General features: G+C 52.2%; 7 protein-coding genes; 3 read left to right on the top strand and 4 right to left on the bottom strand.

Moving 5' to 3' along the window:
- Positions 1–57: 57 nt before the first annotated feature.
- RCC_12213 (uncharacterized protein) lies at positions 58–3,899 on the top strand (the record flags this gene model as incomplete). XM_023767287.1 has 4 exons in its annotated part: positions 58–883; positions 931–1,449; positions 1,506–1,752; positions 1,814–3,899. The coding sequence occupies 4 exons, from the start codon at positions 58–60 to the stop codon at positions 3,897–3,899; spliced, it is 3,678 nt and encodes a 1,225-aa protein (XP_023623055.1).
- Positions 3,900–5,301: 1,402 nt separating this feature from the next.
- Positions 5,302–6,183, top strand: RCC_02002 (uncharacterized protein; the record flags this gene model as incomplete). XM_023767286.1 has 3 exons in its annotated part: positions 5,302–5,837; positions 5,892–6,024; positions 6,082–6,183. The coding sequence occupies 3 exons, from the start codon at positions 5,302–5,304 to the stop codon at positions 6,181–6,183; spliced, it is 771 nt and encodes a 256-aa protein (XP_023623054.1).
- Positions 6,184–6,441: 258 nt separating this feature from the next.
- On the bottom strand, positions 6,442–7,887 carry RCC_02001 (uncharacterized protein; the record flags this gene model as incomplete). The annotated part of the gene is made up of 1 exon (XM_023767285.1): positions 6,442–7,887. One exon carries the CDS (start codon positions 7,885–7,887, stop codon positions 6,442–6,444), a length of 1,446 nt encoding a protein of 481 aa, XP_023623053.1.
- Positions 7,888–8,197: 310 nt separating this feature from the next.
- RCC_02000 (related to putidaredoxin reductase) lies at positions 8,198–10,011 on the bottom strand (the record flags this gene model as incomplete). XM_023767284.1 has 2 exons in its annotated part: positions 8,198–9,784; positions 9,838–10,011. 2 exons carry the CDS (start codon positions 10,009–10,011, stop codon positions 8,198–8,200), a joined length of 1,761 nt encoding a protein of 586 aa, XP_023623052.1.
- A 541-nt stretch (positions 10,012–10,552) lies between these two features.
- RCC_01999 (uncharacterized protein) lies at positions 10,553–12,013 on the bottom strand (the record flags this gene model as incomplete). The annotated part of the gene is made up of 1 exon (XM_023767283.1): positions 10,553–12,013. One exon carries the CDS (start codon positions 12,011–12,013, stop codon positions 10,553–10,555), a length of 1,461 nt encoding a protein of 486 aa, XP_023623051.1.
- A 3,203-nt stretch (positions 12,014–15,216) lies between these two features.
- Positions 15,217–15,959, top strand: RCC_01998 (uncharacterized protein; the record flags this gene model as incomplete). XM_023767282.1 has 4 exons in its annotated part: positions 15,217–15,341; positions 15,403–15,559; positions 15,616–15,731; positions 15,803–15,959. The coding sequence occupies 4 exons, from the start codon at positions 15,217–15,219 to the stop codon at positions 15,957–15,959; spliced, it is 555 nt and encodes a 184-aa protein (XP_023623050.1).
- A 343-nt stretch (positions 15,960–16,302) lies between these two features.
- On the bottom strand, positions 16,303–19,458 carry RCC_01997 (uncharacterized protein; the record flags this gene model as incomplete). XM_023767281.1 has 2 exons in its annotated part: positions 16,303–17,575; positions 18,053–19,458. 2 exons carry the CDS (start codon positions 19,456–19,458, stop codon positions 16,303–16,305), a joined length of 2,679 nt encoding a protein of 892 aa, XP_023623049.1.
- Positions 19,459–19,594: the final 136 nt, after the last annotated feature.

Raw genomic sequence — 19,594 nt, 5'->3', positions numbered from 1 at the left:
AGGCTTGCTTGCGAAAGATTGACTCCAAAACCTGGAACCAAGTCAGGCTCCGCCATCATGTCGCCGGTCTGGCTGGACCCCTACTCGCTGCTGGATGGCTCCACCACGGCAGATTCGAGGCTTTTGGACAGTGGTGTCTCTCTGATTCGCCAGGATACACCGCAACTGACGCTGGAGGACTATCGGAGGTGGCAGTACTCGCCAGTGCCCTCTGCTTCTTTGCAACTTGAGCACAGGCGAATCCGGCGGAAACCATCAATACAGAATCTGACTGGGAGTTCTGCCCACTCCGCGTTTGTAAGGACGCCAAGCTCAATTCCGCCTCCACCAATCAACGATTTTGGTGCGCACGGCTCATTGCTTCAACATCCACAACAACCGTCCACACCGCGACCGCGCGCCTACACCGTGTCCCCGTCGTTATCCTCGACAATCACGACGTTACAGTCGACACCAACACACACGCCAATACTTCGCGGTGGCTCTGCCGAGGAGCAAACTGGGCAGCACGACCGGTGTGAGCTCATCGGGACCAAACGTAAGTACTCCAGTGTGAAACGCGCGCGAAGATTCCCACGGGAGGAGGCAGACAGACAGGGCAGTCGGGAAAGTGGCATTTTTAAGGTATATGCCGCCGTGTTCGATCTTTCAGGCGAGGAGAAAGGTCTGAGCAAGGAAGCGACTCTTCCAGCGGCAACGATCAGCAAAGATCGAGCACTTCATCCCACAGTGCTTGACATTCGACACAATCAAGACGTCAGCCGGACGCCCGGCAGTGGGGAATCTCTCCATCGGCGGGACCAAACAGTCACTTCATCGCTCTCGCTATCAAAGTTCGAGTTTCCAGCACCTCCAAACAAGGACAACTGGGCTGGCGCAAGTGGTGAGTCCTCCGCCATCATTTCAAAACACTACTCATCAAGTGCGTAGACTATCTTCCAAAATCACCATCTGCCACCGTACTCTATCGTGGAGCATCCTTTGACCTCATCAATCCGCACGCATCGCTTCTTCTAGGCGAACATAATATCGAAACGCCAGCAGCCGAGATAGACTGCTTACTCGACGACTACTTTGACGACCACGACAATATCTTCGCGATGACTTCTATCCCCGACTCGGGCGAGACGTCGCAACAGTCTCTGCGAACTGCCAACGACTCGAAACCGGCCCACATCCTTTACGATGATGCAGATACAGCCCGCCGCAATATACTTCGCATCCCAACCCCCGTTATCACTGAAGGCAAGGCAGTCGCCAAGGAGCCGCCAACTGATATGGAATTGGGCTTCACGCCCCTCAAGAGATCCAACACCAACCCTTTCCGTAACAAAATGGCTACAATCGGACGATCTCTCGGCATTGCTTCTGGTACAGAGAATCGGGATCTCGCAGAAGAGGGTCGTGCGAGTGACCATGCCAATGCTTACGGATTTTCCAAGTCCAAAGGTAGGACATATCATGTGCCTTTTGAGGGTACGATCAACGCTAACTTTATCGAGCAGGCAATTTTTCCACCCAACGTCAAGGCAGTGCAATGAATCTGAACCGCTTCGTTGGGGATGATGGAGAGCGCTACTCGGGCTTGTCCAATCCGTTCGATCTCTCCGTCAGCGAGATTGGGAACAACGCTGAGCGAATGAACATTGACGGCGTGATGAAGCGAGGACGTCCTGACATGGTGGAGTCTGCCTCAGACTCAACTGGTCAGCGTACCGCCCTGACTGTCGAAAATGGCTCAAACACTCATGCGTATGTTAAAGATCCTCCCCGACCCCACTTTAAGAGCGCACTTACCAGATTCCTTTCACAGCATGTCAGACACCGGAGGTGATTACGAACTCTCCTTCATCAACAGGTACGATTACACCCGCGATCCCTATATACATGGTGGAAGCGATCCCTCGCGGAGCGTGGCGTCTATCGAGCTTGGTCGAGGCGACAACAATATTCCCGAGGAAGAATCTGTTGGGTGGATGACTCCAGTCTCCCCTGGTGCTCAGTTCCGTAGCTCTTTCCTCGGACTTCGTACCGTTGAGGACCCCAGCGAGATGGTCCCGCGCCCACTTGCGTCTCGTCGGAACGGATACGTGCCGCATCGGAACATGCCTTCGATTCATCGCCAAATGCGTCTTTCTGACATGAGCGATATTCCCACCAGCGAGCAAACCTACGGTGAGACCAACCAGCTTCTGCAGATCACCCCGAACACCAACCCAAATGTGGCCATCGGTCGCCATAACCAAGTCACTCGTACGCAGCCCGACGATCTCCTTCGAAGCATGGCCCTGTCAAGGTTGCGCCATGCACACGATAACATGGATGACTACCCATATTTCGACTTCAATGGTGATCGTGATGGTAGATCTCACTCACCTGATCGAGTACGTACAGGGAGCGTGGTGGCACTCACTGCCTCCATCACCCACATCAATCGTTGGTCAACACCCTCGCAACGCCATGCCCCGAGCTTATGTGGTGAAGGAGATTGGGACACAGTTGTAGACGACGATGCGGAGCAGGTTTCCCAGATGCAGCGTAGCGAGTCACCAGGATTCACAGAAGACGAAGATCTTGACGAGAATGGGGATCGCTATTCGCACTCTCCAGCGTCTGTCATCCGTCAAGCTCTCCCTACGAACGATCTCAAGCACCTGGCTTTGGACTCATTCCCCAACCTGAACAATCCAAGTTCGGAGGTCAGCCCGCAACGCGAGCGGAGTGATGGTAACACCCGGGTGGGTATGGAACAGTCGTCGTCGAGCATGCCTCTCCCTCGCATCTACCTCCCAAAGGGAGAGCCTCACCACGATGTTCCAAAACCACGACGTGGCATTGACTTTTCCTCGAGGCCTACCGGGGATGTCAAGCGTGCTCTGACTATCATGAAGCGCAAAGCTACGGTTGACAAGCTCGGAGCTGGCCGGTTCATGTCGCCTGGATCCCACTCAGCACGTGAATACAGTGACATGAAAGAGATGGAGCGCATTCGAGTCTACGACAAGAACGCCATGGATGAGGCTATTGCACGCTTCGAGTTCGACAGATTTTGCAACTCGCCACCACCGGCGCAGACGTCATCAATGCCGGCCAAGTTGCAAAAACAGAGAAACACTCTCAAACGCCAGAATTACCACCCATCGAACTCGTTTCAGAAGATTGCCGCACTTGGTCGCCAGGATGTTGATCACGGATCCTTCTCCAGTCAGCGCGGCTTGCTGTCACCCTCCACACCAGATACAAACCTTGAGTTCAGTGCAAGCTCAGGGACCTTCGTTACGGTCCGCAGCAAGAAGCACCTCACGGCCGAGGCGTTTCATCGCTCGCGTCAGTGGGATCCGCGCAACGCAAGCCCGACCAACACCGCACTGGGTCGCTTGCGATCCCCTCCCAGCACTGGACATGTCGTGAATGGACATTCCAAACTGAGATCCGTTTGCACTCGATCCGTACAGCAAGACGCTCCTGCTATTGACGGGCAGATTGAGTTGCGCGAGTTCAGGCTGAAGACGAGATCCGGTCGCAAGGGTTTCTCCAACGAAGAGCTACTCCGACGTGAAGTCAAATGGAATGATCATCCCATTGAGAACAGCCCACACCAGAACAAGGCTCGGCTACTTCCGCACAGGACGTACCAGGAGCAGACGAACATCTCGGATAAGTACCAGAGCTTGTCCATCATCCTCCCGTTCTGCGCACTCGCCTACGGGCTCGGTTGGTTCGACTGGATCATCACCCGTAAGACCCAAGGCCGCATCACGAGCATGGGCAGCAAGCAGAAGCGCCGCGCACTGATCGTCTTTTTTCCACTCCAGCTCCTTGCCTATCTCATCGTGGGGATTGTCATTGGTATTGTCGTGTATGTGCGCTACTTCAACGAGAACAAGAAGCATACTTAGGGCAGTAGAGACGAGTTTCCTCAACACGAATGCAAGAGTGTGGGCAATCGAGTGCGAAACTGAATGATGCAATCGACTGGGCAGATGGGATGTTCCTTCTACTGGCCTCATGCGGGCTGCTCGCGGTTCTTGCACGAACGTAAAGATTGTTCATCATGAGGGAGCACGGTAATGAAGCGTGCTCAGGCCGCAAGTCACAGTGCGAAACGCAGGAAAATGTGGAATGCCTGAATGAGAGCGACCACTGTATGATTACGCAGCACTAATATGTACCAAAAATGCTCATCGGGGTTCCATAACACGCAGCATGATGCAAACACCAGTTGCGTCGTGCTGATTTTGCACCATTCGTTTCTCATTCGGCCGTGGAGAATGTGCAACGAGTACTGAGGATGCATGTGGTGGTGGCCTCAAAGACACGCCTCTTAGACAATGTGGCGTTTCTGACCCATGATTTCGTTCCAGTGATGTACAAATGTGCTCCGCGACAGAAGAAGGTAGGACGAATCCTACTTTCCGACCATCATTGCCAAGGAATAGCATAACCAAATAAGAAGTCCTGCAAAACTGTGCAGGGTGTCTGTCCATCTTACCATGTTCATGAGGTCARCCAAGAGAGGCTTGCAGGAACATGACATGTGGGAGCTAAATCGAGAAAGGTAATAATCAGTCATAGTTGTCTTGGAGCTGCGCGTCCATTGGTCACTACGCGATAAAATACACCGGTAAGCCTTGGTATAAGTGTTGGTTTCTATTTCTAGGGGGTATGAAAGATCGACCCTGTGGAGAGCATAAGGTATCCACTTCCAGCCCTCATTCCTTCCTTTCTGCCCGGCTACCTTCAGCTCACCTCTCGACATTCATTTTGCGGCTTCGATCGCTGTAGGCATCCTCAGCCTATTCAGCCGCACTGCATGGCATACATCATTTCTGCTCCATTGAGCGGATAATGTCCAACACTACGAGGCTGTTTTGCGAGGTGTGACAGCTGTGATTGGCGAGCATCCCTACATGCGAAGGCAAGATTTCGCCCTGGCATTTCGCCCGATCTTGCTGCTCGTACTGCAATATGGTGCCATCTTGGACCCGACGATCGCGTAGAGGACTGCAAGGTGTGACCTGAGAATAGCAATGCCCGGACTTCAGGGTTGTTTTCCCCTTCCACACAGTAACCAACACCTCCTGCGTGTGTTGACAATACAGCATGAAGGATTCAGGCTCGCGATGATGTAGCTGTTGCAGAGTGTGTTGAAAGCCTCATCGTCATCAACAATGCTGCGAAAGACATGATATAAGACACTCCAGTCTCCGTACTCATTCTCTTCTCATCATCGCAGCAATCCAACTCATTCAATCTCACCAAACAGCTCCAGTTCTCCAACAAAACACCACATCAGCCAAAATGAAGACCACCGCAGCACTCTCCTCCCTCGCGGCCCTCGCCAGCCTGGCCGCGGCCTTTCCAACAGCAGGAACGAACTGGGAGACCTACACCAACGACCTCGGCTACACCACCACCCGCTTCAAGCCCGGCATGGAGCCCGGCAGTCTTGACTACGACTACCGTTTCGGAAGCTCCAACGCCACCACTGACCTGGCCTCAATCGCCAAACGCCAGGAATCCCGCTCAACCCAGCCCCTCGTTGGCGAGACCGCAATTCCTTACGGCTGCCGCACAGATATCCCCGGCGACATCCTCTCCAAGCTCTCGGAGATTTGCGGCGACCTGGGCTGTGATAGTGGCGCCAGCACGAGCGTGGAAGTTACATATCCAGATAACGGCATGGAACAGCCTGCTACGGTCAGCATTTCCGCCGAGGGACGCTGGCCTTCTGGAATGCAGGAGGCGATGATTGAAGCTGTGAAAGCAGAGGCTATTCCTGAGGCGGTGGAGATTGAAGAGGTCGTTTCGATCTTCACACAGAACAGCCCTCATAAGTGAGTACCTTGGAATGAGAGGGAGTAATCTCATGTGCTGATTCTGTTTCATAGCCCGGGCCGCGAATACCGCTGCGATGTTTCCAAGTCAAGCAACTTCTTCTCGGTTGTGGTCCGCAACAATGATGATGACGGGATGGTTGGTCAGTTGGATGTCTCTGTGTCTTTTACGCAGAGCAAGGATTCGGTGAGTGATGTTGTTTGTTGGTGGGTGGATAACTTCAGCTAACTTTACTTCCATCAGGTCATCTGCGGTACTATCGGGGAGGCTGGCGCTGCTATCGTCGGAGCCATCAATGGCATTGCTGGCGGCTTCTTCGGAGTCGTCCAGGCGCTTGTCTGTTAGATGAGATGACGTACATTATGGCCGACTGGCGAGGGAATGAGGTGACAGATTCTGCGGGGAGTTGAATATGGGACGATAGCTCAAAGGATAATACGGAATGACTTACTGCTTGGACTTTGCTGATGCACTTTGACTCTTTTCATCTGTCTCTCCCGATTGTGGTAATGCGATGCTTCTTTCTTGAACTGGGTCAGAGCCTCTCCTCAAGTCATACCATCATTGTCATCGACATCGTCGACATCGTGATCCGTCATCTCATCACTTATTAAACAGCACCACCTCCCCACACCTTCCGCCCCTTACTTTCTCCAGAAATCCCTTCTCGCCAACGCCCAATTCCACACAAGCTCGGTCCAATGGCGAACCTCCATCTAAATAGAACATGACCCTCYCTCTCATAACGTCCGCTTCGTTCCTCCTACTCCCCACAAGACTCCCACTTCCGGACTTCGGCGTGGGATTCTGCGGTGGAGTTGCCCATCCCGAACTCATTGCGGCTTTTCGCCAGGCACGATCCATTTCTCGCGCAGCTTCGTCGCCTGAGGGATGGGAATTTGAAGAGCGGAGTTTCTTGCCTCCACTGGGAAGCGGGGAGTTATTGTCGGTCGCGACGGCGAATTTGTGGATTCTGCGGAGGAAGCCTTTGATAATGCCGAATGTTATAAGGCGGCGGGTGTCGATGTTATGCAATGAGCTTTCATGCTCGAGGCAGAAGTCGCGGAGCTGGAGACCAGGCTGTAGGGAGGTGTAGAGCTCTATCAAAGTCTCCTTGTTCGGTAGATTTTGCCCATCATTCTCATCCTTGGAAACAATAGCGACGTAGGCTCTGCATTCCTCCTGCAAGTCCTCATCCCGAACAAAATCCACCACGTCTTTGGTGCAAGTATAGATGGCTCCAAAGTGGAATATGTCCAACACCATCGCCCTCTTCAACACCACCAACTCCCTCACACACCTCTTCACAAGCTTGACCTCGACGTCCGCCAATTCCGCAATCCTCCCCACATGTCTCACACCATCAACCCACTCCCCGACCCTCTCCAACGTCAAGTCCCTCGTCCACTCCTCCCTAACCGGCAGTCCCCGAATCAAGACCGGAACATCCCAACTCCTCACCCTAACACCTCTACAATCCTCCTTCTCCTCATCCAACTCCTCCTCAACCCTCAAATTCAAAGTCCCAGTCCCATATCCCGGCAATTGTACACAACACTCCCCCAAACCCCTCAAATCCTCCCAAACTCTCTCCAAAAGATACGCGACCGTCCCGACGCCCTTTTYGGGATATCCTTCCTCTCCAGCAAGTTTCAGTCCCTTCAAATCCTCTTCAATTTGCAGCACGCAATCCTCTCGCTCAATCGATTCGAAGAATCGCGCCGTCTTGCGGACCAAACCTTCCCACGTTCCGGCCTTGTCGGAAGCGGAGACTACGAAGCAGATGTTGAATGTGAAGCGGTTGCGGTCATATTCGGGGTCTTCGAGGGAGATGGGAAAGCCTAGAACGCGGACTKAGTCGGAGAGGATGGAGAGGGGCTGGTTGCAGAGTGGGTATGGTGGGATGATGTAGGCCGAGAGGTCTGACCAGCTGATTAGAGGGACTGCATTAGAGGACGGCGGTGGGAGGATGGAGGTTGGTGGGTATTGGTGGATTATGGAGGGACCACGGAGAGGGTGGAAGCGGGCGTAAAAGATTGCATGGAGCATCTCGTGGTCTTCACATTTTGTTGTATACACTATATCGAAGTTGTGATGAGTGAAGTTGGAGGTGCAAGATGCGGGGTGATGTGATTGGGGAACCAAGCGCGGAAGCTAGTGGATGCTCGGGAACAAAGATTAACATAAGGATTAACGATACCGTTTATGTTTAAATATGAGGTTAGATATCAACGGCAAACCCCGGGGTGTCTCAGAACGCACAATCGTCGATCAGACTTTCGAATGGAAAGCCGTAATTCATAGCTCATGTTTTACCCTTCATCCATGCATCTTGTCTATTGCCGCCTCTCGGTCTCAGTCAGGCCTCCACCAGACTGACCTGCATGACATCAACCCCCTTGTTGATCTCGCTCTTGCCAGGCATTCTCCCGGTCCTCATCAGCTCTGCACTCTGCACCATGTATGGGTCCTTCATCATACTCGCCACAGCAATGACATCCTCTCCCCTGGTGTAGTAGGCCACGAAGCTCTGCTTGCCCTCACTCACATCCGTGGTACCCTGGACAATCACATCATCGAAACCCTCGGGGGTGTGACCGCAATATCTCAATTGCGCTCCGACAGCGCTCCAGAAGACAGGGATAAATGGCTTTGGCTTGCTTGAAGGATCGTTGATGGTTCCGGCGACGCTGCGGCCAGCATTTTGTGCGACATTCCAGTGCTCAATGCGAACAGGCTTGCCATTACCACCTGGTCCGTGGTATGGGTAGGTAGCAATATCACCGATTGCGAAGATGTCCTTTTGGCCCTTGACGGCAAAGGACTCGTCAACAGAGAGGGAGCCGTCCTTTTCCAACGAAAAGGCAGAGTTGTCCTTGAGGAAGTCGGTAGCAGGGCGGACACCGACACCTTCGATGACCAAGTCGGCTGGCAGAGATGTGCCGTCTTTCAAAGAGACGGACGAAATCTTGCCATCCTTTCCAGTTCCCTTCTCAACAGAGGCCGACATGTGGAACTTGACGCCAGTCTTTTCGAGCAGCTTGCGGAAGACAGCGCCGACTTGGGTGCCCATGACTCTCTCCATTGGCTCGCTTTCCATACCAATGATGGAGACATTGTGCTTCTTTCCGGCCAGTGCGTTGCCTACTTCCATTCCGATGAATGAAGAGCCAATCACCACCACCTTCTTGCCACCGTCCTCACCTGCAGCCTTGAGGATGGCCTGCACGTCCGACACACTCCTCAGAGGGAAGACATTGCCCAGATCGCCCTTCAACCCCTCCAAAGGCAACATTCTCGGAATTCCTCCAGTAGCAAGAATGAGCTTTGTGTACTCAATGTCCTTGCCGCTGTCCGTGGAGACCTTCTTGGCTTGAACGTCCACGCCAGTTGCCAGTCCTCGGACCAGCTCCACGCCACCCTCCTTGTAGAACTCCTCACTCCTCCACTCCACCTTCTTTGCATCATTCACCAAGCCCTTGCTCAACTTTGTCCGGTCAATTGGCAAGTGCCCCTCGTCACCGAGCACACACACAATCTCTCCAGTGAAGCCACCGCCTCTCAGCCCCTCAATTGCACCAACAGCGCCGCTTCCCCCACCAACAATCACGACCTTCTCCTTCTTCTCCGTACTCTTGCACTTGATGCTCAAGTTCTTCCAATTCTCCTTCAACTGTGCCTCGCTCGTTCCTGTCACCCATACGGCACCGTCTTTCTCCTCGACTGTGTACTTCCTCAATGGATCAAGAGCAGGAGCATCCTCGATGTCACCCGTTTTGACATTGAAGCAAGCTCCGTGCCAAGGGCAGGTCAAGCGGCCGGAAGCGGTGAGGACTCCTTTGGCGAGCGGTGCGCCATAGTGGGTACATTTTGGTGAGAGGGCGTGGGTTGTGTTGTCGTGGCGGGCGAGAAGGATCTTGACTTTCTCTAGTCCTTCGACTTCGACCTGGGAATGTCAATGAGAATGATGGATATCAGATGATGTGGGGTGATGTTTACTTCTTTCTTCTCTCCGTTCTTCAAATCGCTGAGGGACGAAATGTCCTTTAGCTTGAAAGCGGTCGTCATGCTTCTAATGTTGTTGCTACCGAACGCGGTAGACTTGTTGATGGCGGGGAGGAATTGGCGTGTTGATTTGGTGATGATTTGATGAGAGAGGCGTGGGAGGAGCATGAAAGTTGGTGGGGAAGAGGGGAGAAGGTGTCGGTGAATTACTTCGTACAATGCCTGCAGGATTGCTTGTCCGACAGCTATTTACGAGCTATTGCTTATACACGCGCAAGGATGATGATGATGTCAACCGTAACGTGTGCATCATGATTGGTGTCATCACTTCCCGGAAGAGTCCGATTGGTTGAACGGTAAGCTTATGCGGGGCAATGGAAGAACGATCTTCCGACAACTCACTTCTCCCCTCGTTCTTGTTCACTACACTATCATCGACGTCCGACGTGAGGAGATCAGTACGATCTCATGTTTTGATTGCAGAATAACAGCACAATGCTCAGAATGCCTCCTCTACCAGCGCAGCGAGAGAGCAATTTCAGAACTGGAGCGGTCAAAACCAGAACGCCACATCTCCTCGGAAGTGGTTAAGTCATATTAGCTGTATTCTTGCTAATGGAATACATATACATTTAATTCAAGCGGGAAATGTTTCAGGTAAGGGTCGTCAGAAAGATTTGATATTGGTTCGGCTAAAGAAAAATAGGACTCACTCAGAGTCGTCATCATCACCCGGAGGCATGCCGTACTTCAGCATCCATGGATCCAGGGCGTGGGGGATACCGGGTTGGTCCAGATCTTCCGAATCATCAAGATCAACATAAATCTCGGAAATCTTGCGGAAGACCACTTGTCGAGCCTGAGACTTGATGTCTTGAGGCGGAGGAACCACGTCTGAAATGATGTCTTGTTCGGCGCAGTCCAGCATCCACTTGTAATGTGGAACGCCCAAGGGGATCTTGCCGGATACTGTAAAGTCGATGCCATAAGTCTCGGTGAGTTTCTTCTCCTGGATAGCGCTCGCGGTAGCGTCAACGCTTCTGCTGCGCTCGGACTCGGCATGGTTTACGTTCATCAGAGGCTGTAAAGACGGGTTTGGTGCAGTGGTCTGGTCTCGTGCAGGACGATTGCAGAAATGCTCGACGATCTGGCCATCGCAATGAATGTACTCCAGGAATTGCCGGAGCTTGAATGAAGTATACAGGCCATTAGCCACGAGGGCCATGATGTCAGCGTCGGCAGCGTGCGTGCAAAACTCCGTCAGTGTAAGCAACAGCTTGATGTAGGATGTGATCTCTGTTGCGTCCAGATCACCGGCATGTTGTCGGAACTCGATCGTTCCTGAACGAGGCGGCGCATGGCGGGAAGCGTCGGGATCGGGGTACAAGTTATCGAGGTTGAGGGTACAGTCGTGTCCCCTGATCCTCTGGCTCTGATAAACTACCCGGTTCACATGCGTTCCGAGAGCAGCGATTGAGTTTTTGGCCTCGATAACTACCATGACCTTGAGCATGCTGAATATCTCTTCGTCCACACCAGCGGTGTTGTTGTCCGCGGAAGCATGGAAGAATGATAGACCAGCGTACAACGGCTCTTGGACGAGATTATGTGGATCCCGCTGAGCGGCTGCCATAATATTCAAGATTCGGTTCCCGTTGTGTAGTAAGTCGAGATTTCGCTCATGTATACTGGCGATTTGTGTGACACGCTTGACAGTTTCCAGCGAGAAACCGGTAGAATCGCCAACGTGCACATGCAGGCCAGTCGAAGAGTTTGTCAGTATCTCGCATTCGAAACGGTCTTTCATCCAATGCAGTACTGAAAGCACGGCACGCACCTCTTGCTCCCAGTCTTCTGTGGCGGTAAATTTCCGGGAGGATATTTCAATGCCCCTTTGGAGATAACCATCGGGCACAGCGCGCCTCTCATTATGCGACAGTTCCAATTCCTCCAATTGGACGTGCCATCGTTCGTATGTTTCCTCTTCACTGGCTTTGATTCCGTGAGATTCGAGTAGGTGGTGAATGACTTGGATCGGCCCARGCGCTCCATCTTTTTGATGTTCTTCCCTGCCGTGTGGTATAAGTTCTGGTAGTTCCTTGTTAAAGACGCCCTCTTGGTACACGATCAGGAATTCTAGCTCCACGCCAAAAGTAAGTGAGCTTGCCATGGTGATGACTGATGGTTAGGACGACTTACAGTATCGTTTTTGAACGGTATGTATCAAGTATGTTCGTCTTGATCGGGAAAAGCAGGCTGGCTGCTTGTAGTGAAGGCGTGAGAAGCTGCGATTTCTTCGGAATGTGTCAAAAGGTAAGGATGTTGAACATCCACGAGGCTATATATATATATACATGATGCAGGCACAAAGAACAGTGGCACAATGCCATAGTCTCTTGATCCTAAGAACAAAAGACCGAAAAAGGGGTCATTGTCCTGGGCTTTTGTCTCGGAACAATGGTAGTTGTTTATAGTGCCAAGGTATGGGCACATGTGAGTGAGAGTGAGAGAAGTATCAAAACGCTTGATTGTTTCTATCTGGGGACTGTTGTCCTTATGTATTTACCTGTGTTTGTACACACCACAAACAACTGTCGGTCTACTACGTTCTCCTGCATTCCCAGTTCCTGCTGTTAGAAACAACTATGGTCAGAACAACAGCAGCAATGCCGCTCGAGGCGACTGTACGAGSGGACTGAGAAACAACTTGTAGCAGGTAATCAAGCTGCAGGATCAAAGATGTCATCGACTTCAACAAAAGTCTCCAGTGTCACATAGAGCACCAGACCTGAGGATGAGATTTTGAACGCAATATCGCTCAAGGCTATTGATCTGTTATCAACATAGAGGCCGCCCTCGAAACAATTCATTTGTTGAAACTATAGCTAGAACTCCTGAGAGTGGACTCAATTGTGTGAGTTCTCGTCAGCGACTCATTTTAGGTTTCAGGGGGTTATGGAGGAAACACATCATCACAAGTCGACATTTAAATCCACTCTTTGACTTGGAGCTGTGAGTGATAACTCTACACCCCTAGATTACAACCACATTCTGCATTGCTATCGCCCAATTATCAAGGTCGGTGTTGTATCCAAAAGCGACTTTCTCATCTCTCTCAGAACGGGATCATGGCGTCCCTCGGTAGCCCCTTCGACGGGTCCAAATTACCAAACATTCATGAACTTGACCACATAGATTCCAATATGAGGATGCATTCTTGCCGACGTCRACCGTCCAAACTGTAGCTCGTGAATGAGCCGATATGCAACCTCCAGATCGACGACTTTCCAGCACCGATAACCATCCTGGAGCCACATCAAACTGTACAAAGCCTCTCTCCGAGCCTCAACGCGCGGACTTGCAACACCCAGATCAAACCCAAAATTTCAATCCATAGACCTTGCTCTCGGGGAACTTATGGGGATTCAAACCGCGAACCTCCACCTTCAGTGGATCTGGCGAGCGGGGGAGCAGCAGGTATCAAGCTGGAGCTTGGACGTGGGTTGTGTCGTCTCCAAATACATAAGTCATGTACTTCGAGGTCACCTTATGGTAGAAATGAGCAGCTCCGTACGCAGAGATGAAACATTGCAAATGTGTGTACTCCAGACTCAATATGTGCTCTATTGGCACCCAATCGAAGCGACTGATGACCTGAATGTTGAATGATGAGCCATTGTGAGAAGTACGGACGGCCATGAACGACACAATTCTCGTCATTTTCGACAATGAGAGGGTGTAGCGTGGTGGTGGTCTGCGGATCTGGACGATCAAAGTGCACGACAAGTTTCGAGTTGCCAACATCTATGACGATGGGCTTATCTGTGTCTACCGCTTTGTTGTACTCCAGCCACATGCGCTTGTTCATTATCTTGGCGGCCTGCATGAACAAATTTGTGATGGCATCACCGCCTTTGATCGAGTCGGGAATGCCTCCCTCCTGGCGAATGCGACTGTTGTTTCCACCCATATAGCAGCAATTCATGTCATGGAACATGACGCTCAACGTTGTGGGTTCAGATGGAGAAGCCGCGAGCAATTCGCGGAATGGCTTGTAGATATCATCGAAAACAACCCCTTCGTCTTCAAGGGCCATGCATGAGCAATGCTGAGATGCATTCTTCGCTATCGGGCACGTAGAAGATGAGAGGATCGTCAGCCGATACAGGAGTCTTGTTGCAGAATAGGCTGAGCACACGGTGTCCGGAGAGTAGGGCACTGTTAGCTGCTATGCTTCTGACGATATTCCTGGGATCTGGGAACATCGGTCGAAGAAAGTTGATGACACTGTCGGCGGCCGGATTGGATGCAGACGGGTGACTGCTTGTATCGTTTGGGTCAATTGAAGACATCGTCCCTTTCTTGCGATGGTGCTTGTGTATTGATAGCGTAAATGGAAGCTATCTCAGTTCTTAGGGTGAAACAGGTGTCGTCGATGGGAATGAATCTTGGAAGAGAGACCGTAATGGTGTTGAAGCAGAAGCCGATAAGCGTTTCTTGTCTGTTGTTGTTACCACCCAGTGTTTGCTGCTGGATGAATTGAAAGGGGGAAGATTGTGGAACTTATGTGCTGGTCATTGTACTCGTGACATCAACATTGAAGAATGGAACAAAGTTACGTCGGTGTCGGTGCTCCTGGTTAAAAAATCGACTGGAAGTCTCCAAACGTGCCGGTTGGCTTTGAACATGTGGTTATCCTAAATTCACGAGCGGCGTTACAAAGTAACTTACACATGTCAACTTGTCTTTATCTACACATGAAATACTCTCCAGCTATGTGATCGCCCTAGCACACGTTGAGCCGTTCAGATGTGAGCTTCATCAGAGGATCTTGTGCTACCCAAACCCTAACCCTAAATTTCCGACACACAGTATGAACGATCTTAACTGAGCCGCATACCTGCCGAGCATGAGAACACAAATGGAAGCTTGAATTAGCAATGCTTRGCTTTGATCAGGAACACCGAGGTAAGAGTAAATGTTGACCCGGCAGTAGACCGCGAACCGGACCTGCTGGCAACCCCTGAAATTTGAAACCACGTGAAGGTCAATATTGCTCGACAAAGGATACATCTATCACATGTTCTCACAGTGAGATTCGAAATAGTATGTTAGCTGCTTCAAGCCTACTTAAGTGCTGTATACGCGGCCGTAACTTCGTGTCTACCGGGGAGTTTAAGAATGACTATCAGGGGTACTTACAAGGTAGAACATCGGTGCTGACAACTCAAGCAATTACCGAGATCTAGACCTTCTCCATTTGGAGACAAATATCACTGCATCTCACTCCGTCATCATCTGAATACAGATTGCAGCTTTGTCTACAAGCAACTTGTAGACCTTTCGATCTCTCACCTCTACTCCCACGCGAAGATGCCCTTCAGCCCCACCCTACCAACCTTGCTCCTAGTAGCAGCGACTCTAGGCTCCTGTGCCAACCTCGCTCAGTATGATCCTCAACCCGGCGTACAACCCGAGTTCCGTCCATTTCTCCAAGCGTTCGTCTTCCATCAGTCATCCTTCCCAGCAATTCCAGACTAAAAGCAAACTGTGCAATAGCCTCGTAGACGCGGCCGAAGACCCAAAAGTCACAACCGGCTACACGGATTACTTTCCCCCAGATGGAATGCAAACGACCCTAACAATCCACTGTGCCGGAGCAGCCGCCATACAAAAATGTAAAGAGAGTTTCCTCGTGAATGGAAGAGTTCTGGTCGTATGTAAAATCAATCCCTGCCTACCCACAAGAAAAAAACTAACGGCTCCATTTAGCATTTCCCCAATACAACATTCATCGCAGACAACAATTACACAGCCACAGTGTACGAGTCCCACGGAAGGATAGAGCAGACGTATCCAGCTCCCATCTCCAATTGTTCGCAACTCTAGTATGTCATTCGCCCTCATCCCCTCTCACCGCTGCCCTTTTGAATATGAATTCACTGACGGGATTCATCAGCTACAAAACTCAATACACCGTTTTCAAAACCGACCAAAGGATCGAGGCACCACCGAACCTCTCCCTGAAGCCCGAGGCGCAAGTTTACTGGTATCATGATGTATACGTCAATCCCGCGGCGTTGATATCAGACATTCCTTGCGATAGTTTGAAGTAGTGTGGTAGGGGTTGAAGTGTCAACGACATTAATAGCTCAATCTTCCGAAGTCCTGTCAAGATTTCCGWGGCGCGTTTGGTTCTCAATGCAAGGCAGAAGATGCAGACAAATCGTGATAGACTCTATTCTTCCATTCCAAGGGTATCTCATGAACACCGACTAAAAGAAGTTTCTTCCCAACGCCGGACGCCCTGCAACGAGAGAGGCCACCAAGGCCCCCGAATTCCCAGCAGGTAGTAGCACATCAGTCAATGTATAATCAGTCCGTGTATAACACCTTTGCTCACATTTCCAGTAACCCATGCAAAGGTCTGGTGTGCGCACAGCACATTGCTACTGGTGTTTAGTCCGCCAGTCCGCCTCCGTTGACAATGCGACGAATCTGCTCTCTGCTGCCTTCAAAACCCTTGACAGCCTCGCCGTGTCTCTCCTCTGCCAGGTTCCAGACCTCCCTGACTTTCTCATCCTGCCTCAAATCTCTCGCATAGCTCTCAAAGACATCACCTGAAGCCTCCAACCATGATGCATCCCGCATACGCTCCTCGGATAACCTCTCCCGAGCTTCAAAGTGCGCCAGAACAGTGCGCGTAAACTGATGATGATGTTGGAGATACGCTGCGAAACGCTGTGCGTATTCGTGCCAGCTGCTCTTTGTCCATTTGTTCGGTGCCATGGGGACTTTCGGCAATGGAGGAATCTGCAGAAGCTGACTATCCTTCCCACTCGTCGCGCTGTTCGACGGTTGTGAAGTGAAGGGGAGAGTAGAGCTCAAATCAGCAAGATTTCGCAGCCCGCCGTCCGCACTACGGGCGATAGGCTCGACATTTGCAAGGTCATCGAGGTTGGTTGTAAGCTGAGGCTCGACTGGTGTCGTGCGTGCTTGCCGTTTTGCTGTAGGGTTCTCGCGATTCGCTTCTGCCTGTTGTTGCCGCCATTCCGAGATCGGTACGGAGTACACACGAGCTCCTTTTGCGCCTGAAATGGGCTGCGTGGTCGTGGAGTCATCAGACACAGGTCGGGTGGGTGGGGGCGTGTCAATGTCCATGGCATCGGGCTCTGGCTCAGGCGCGACATCATCACCGTCGAGCACGACTGGACTGTCTCGGGTACCGGAAGCAGCATGGCTGCTCGGATTACTGGCACTACTGGGATGTGAAGACTTTGAAGACAGCTTGCTAGCCTTTCGGCTGCCTACCTTCGATCGTAGACCAGGCTTGGGATCAGTAGGAGGGGCCGTTGAAGGGGGCGGCGGCCATGTCCATKACGCGTCCTTGAATGTACTCTTCCACTCCTCCTCACTAAACTTACCGTTGAGTGGCACCGGGGTTGTCGAGTCGAGCGGAGGTTGCGGTCTCGGTCGTGTGGAATCTGGTGGAGGTGGCGGTGGCATGCTCTCACTTGCACTGCCCGAGTCTGGGGTGTACAGACCACGCCGTGAGCCAGCCCGTCGAGTAGGCGATCGTTTCCGTCCAGGTGTTTCCTGAGCAAAGTAGTCTGTCGAGCCCGCAAACTTACCACTCCAGCCTTCAGGAGAGAAATTGGTGTTGATGTTCTCCTCGCTCCGACTTTTGATGCCCGTTGACGTAAAGGTGTCGTGATTGATGGGAATGTTGAATCTGTCGGCAGAAGAGTGATGATCAGCAGGTGGTTGTTGTACCTTCTCACCTCCAACGGAGGGAAAGCGCGCAAGAATTTCAGTAAGCAAAGTGTCGTAAAATTCGTCTTGCGTCGTCGCTCCACCTTGCACCATATGAATGAGTTGCAACATGTCTGCGATTTTGACGTCTTTCATATCAATACCGCGAACGACCATCGATTGCGTGCGGAAGTGCAGATACGCCCGTCGCAGGTCTGTTGAAGACTCGCGCCAAGACGTATCCTGCTCAGCTTCTTGCAGAAGATCATCCGTAGCGCAAGTGACTTCGGGTATCGGTCGCCGAGGTGTGCGCCTGTAAGATGTTGGAAGAATAGAACTTGGCATAGCCCAACTGGGCACAACTTTCTTGCCGTAGCCAAAGTTTTCTCCAAACCATTTCCTGCGGCTGAAGGAAGACGAGAAAGGCAAAGAATGTGAAACAGGGGGGGTTGCGTACATGTTGGTGCTGCTCTTCCGTTGCTGCATGTCGGGCTGTTCGGGTTCCGATTGAACATCATGGGTTGGCTGAGCGTTAGAGGTAGGTCCGGGTTGTGGCGATGAAGGTTCGTGGTTGGGAAAGCGGTCCCTGCGTGGCTTCGGCTGAGCAATCTTACGCTCTCGAGGCGCAGGTTCAGCATCCGACGACGGATTACTGGAAGAGCTCTCCATGCCAGGCATGAAAGATGGCGGTCTTGGGGTGCGGGTCTGCTTTCCATTAGTCTGCTTTTGCTGCCGTCCGAGCGGACTCGTGCTTCTGGCACGTGTGGAGCTTTGTGGGCTCTCTGGGCCCTCTGGATGGAGCGCGGTGGTATCGCGAGTGCTGGCGGATCTTCGTAGGCCTTCGCTAGAGAACTGTGTCTTCTCGCCACTGAGCGAGGAATACGGGGTGCTGGTGCGGTTGCCTTCCATATATGGTGCATCCTCACGCTGTCTGAAAGATCGAAGTGGATCTGCAAAAGGTCTTGTAGGCTGGGGAGAAACTGGCGATCGGGGACTTGATGCAGGAGGGGGACCTGGSGGTGGTGGTGGGTACAGGAAGTCGTCAGATCGGTTGCCTCGTCGGTAGTGGCTCGACTGAGGCGCCGCTCTCTCGTCCGAACCCGGTGCATTTGGATCGAATCCGCCCGTCCTCTTCGGAGTAGTCGGAGCGGGACGCTGGCTCTTGCTACGATTGGTGCCACTCTTGCCGTATTCCTGCCACGCCGTTTGACGGGCATTGAGCGTCTCGGTATCTGCTGTGGGCGCCTTGCCATGCCTCATACCAGCTCTTATCTGCTCTTCAGACGGCAGTTTGGTGTCTTGTCGTGGAGCGTTCGGTCTGCCATTTGGCGTTGGCGGCGGTTTGGGAGACGCCGCTGGACGTGGAGGTGGAGGTGGAGCAGGTCGCTGTGTGCCCGTGTTCATGCTTTGCCATGCCCGGAACTGCTCCGTCCGCTCGCTTGCCGGATCTTTCCGAGGCGCCGTGTTGGCTGCGCGCGGGAAGTGGGTGAAGCGATCAGCACCGGAGCGTTGATATGTGCTCTGGCCCGGCTGAGTGCGGCGTGGAGGTGGTGGGAATGCTGATGAAGCGGCGTATGGGTTGCCAGGAGACGGCACATTCGGCTTGTATGTCGTAGACGGGTAGAGGCCAACCTTGCGGCGGTCCGCATCGTATCGGGCCTTGGTCGTGGGATCACACAGCACTTCGTTGGCCGCCTGAATGGCTTGAAATCGAGGCACACACTCGGCCTCTTTGCCTGCATTGCGGTCTGGATGGAATTGCAGCGCGAGCTTCCGATAAGCTTTTCTCACATCTTCAATGCTGGCATTCGTGGGCAGGTCGAGATCAGCGTAATAGTTATGCTTCACGTCTGGCTTGACCATTGTGATGCTCGTTTATGAAGGATGGCGAGGTGTGGATTGCATCGTCTCGCGGCTGAATGATGGCCCGTCCGCCTTCTGCTCCAACTGTCGTGGCACGGGTGGGAAAATGGACGTGATGGGTTGGATGTCACGGTGG

The sequence above is a fragment of the Ramularia collo-cygni genome, assembly GCF_900074925.1.
Source record: "Ramularia collo-cygni strain URUG2 genome assembly, contig: RCC_scaffold02, whole genome shotgun sequence".
NCBI classification, from domain to species: domain Eukaryota; kingdom Fungi; phylum Ascomycota; class Dothideomycetes; order Mycosphaerellales; family Mycosphaerellaceae; genus Ramularia; species Ramularia collo-cygni.
This window is presented reverse-complemented; position numbering and strand designations above follow the sequence as displayed.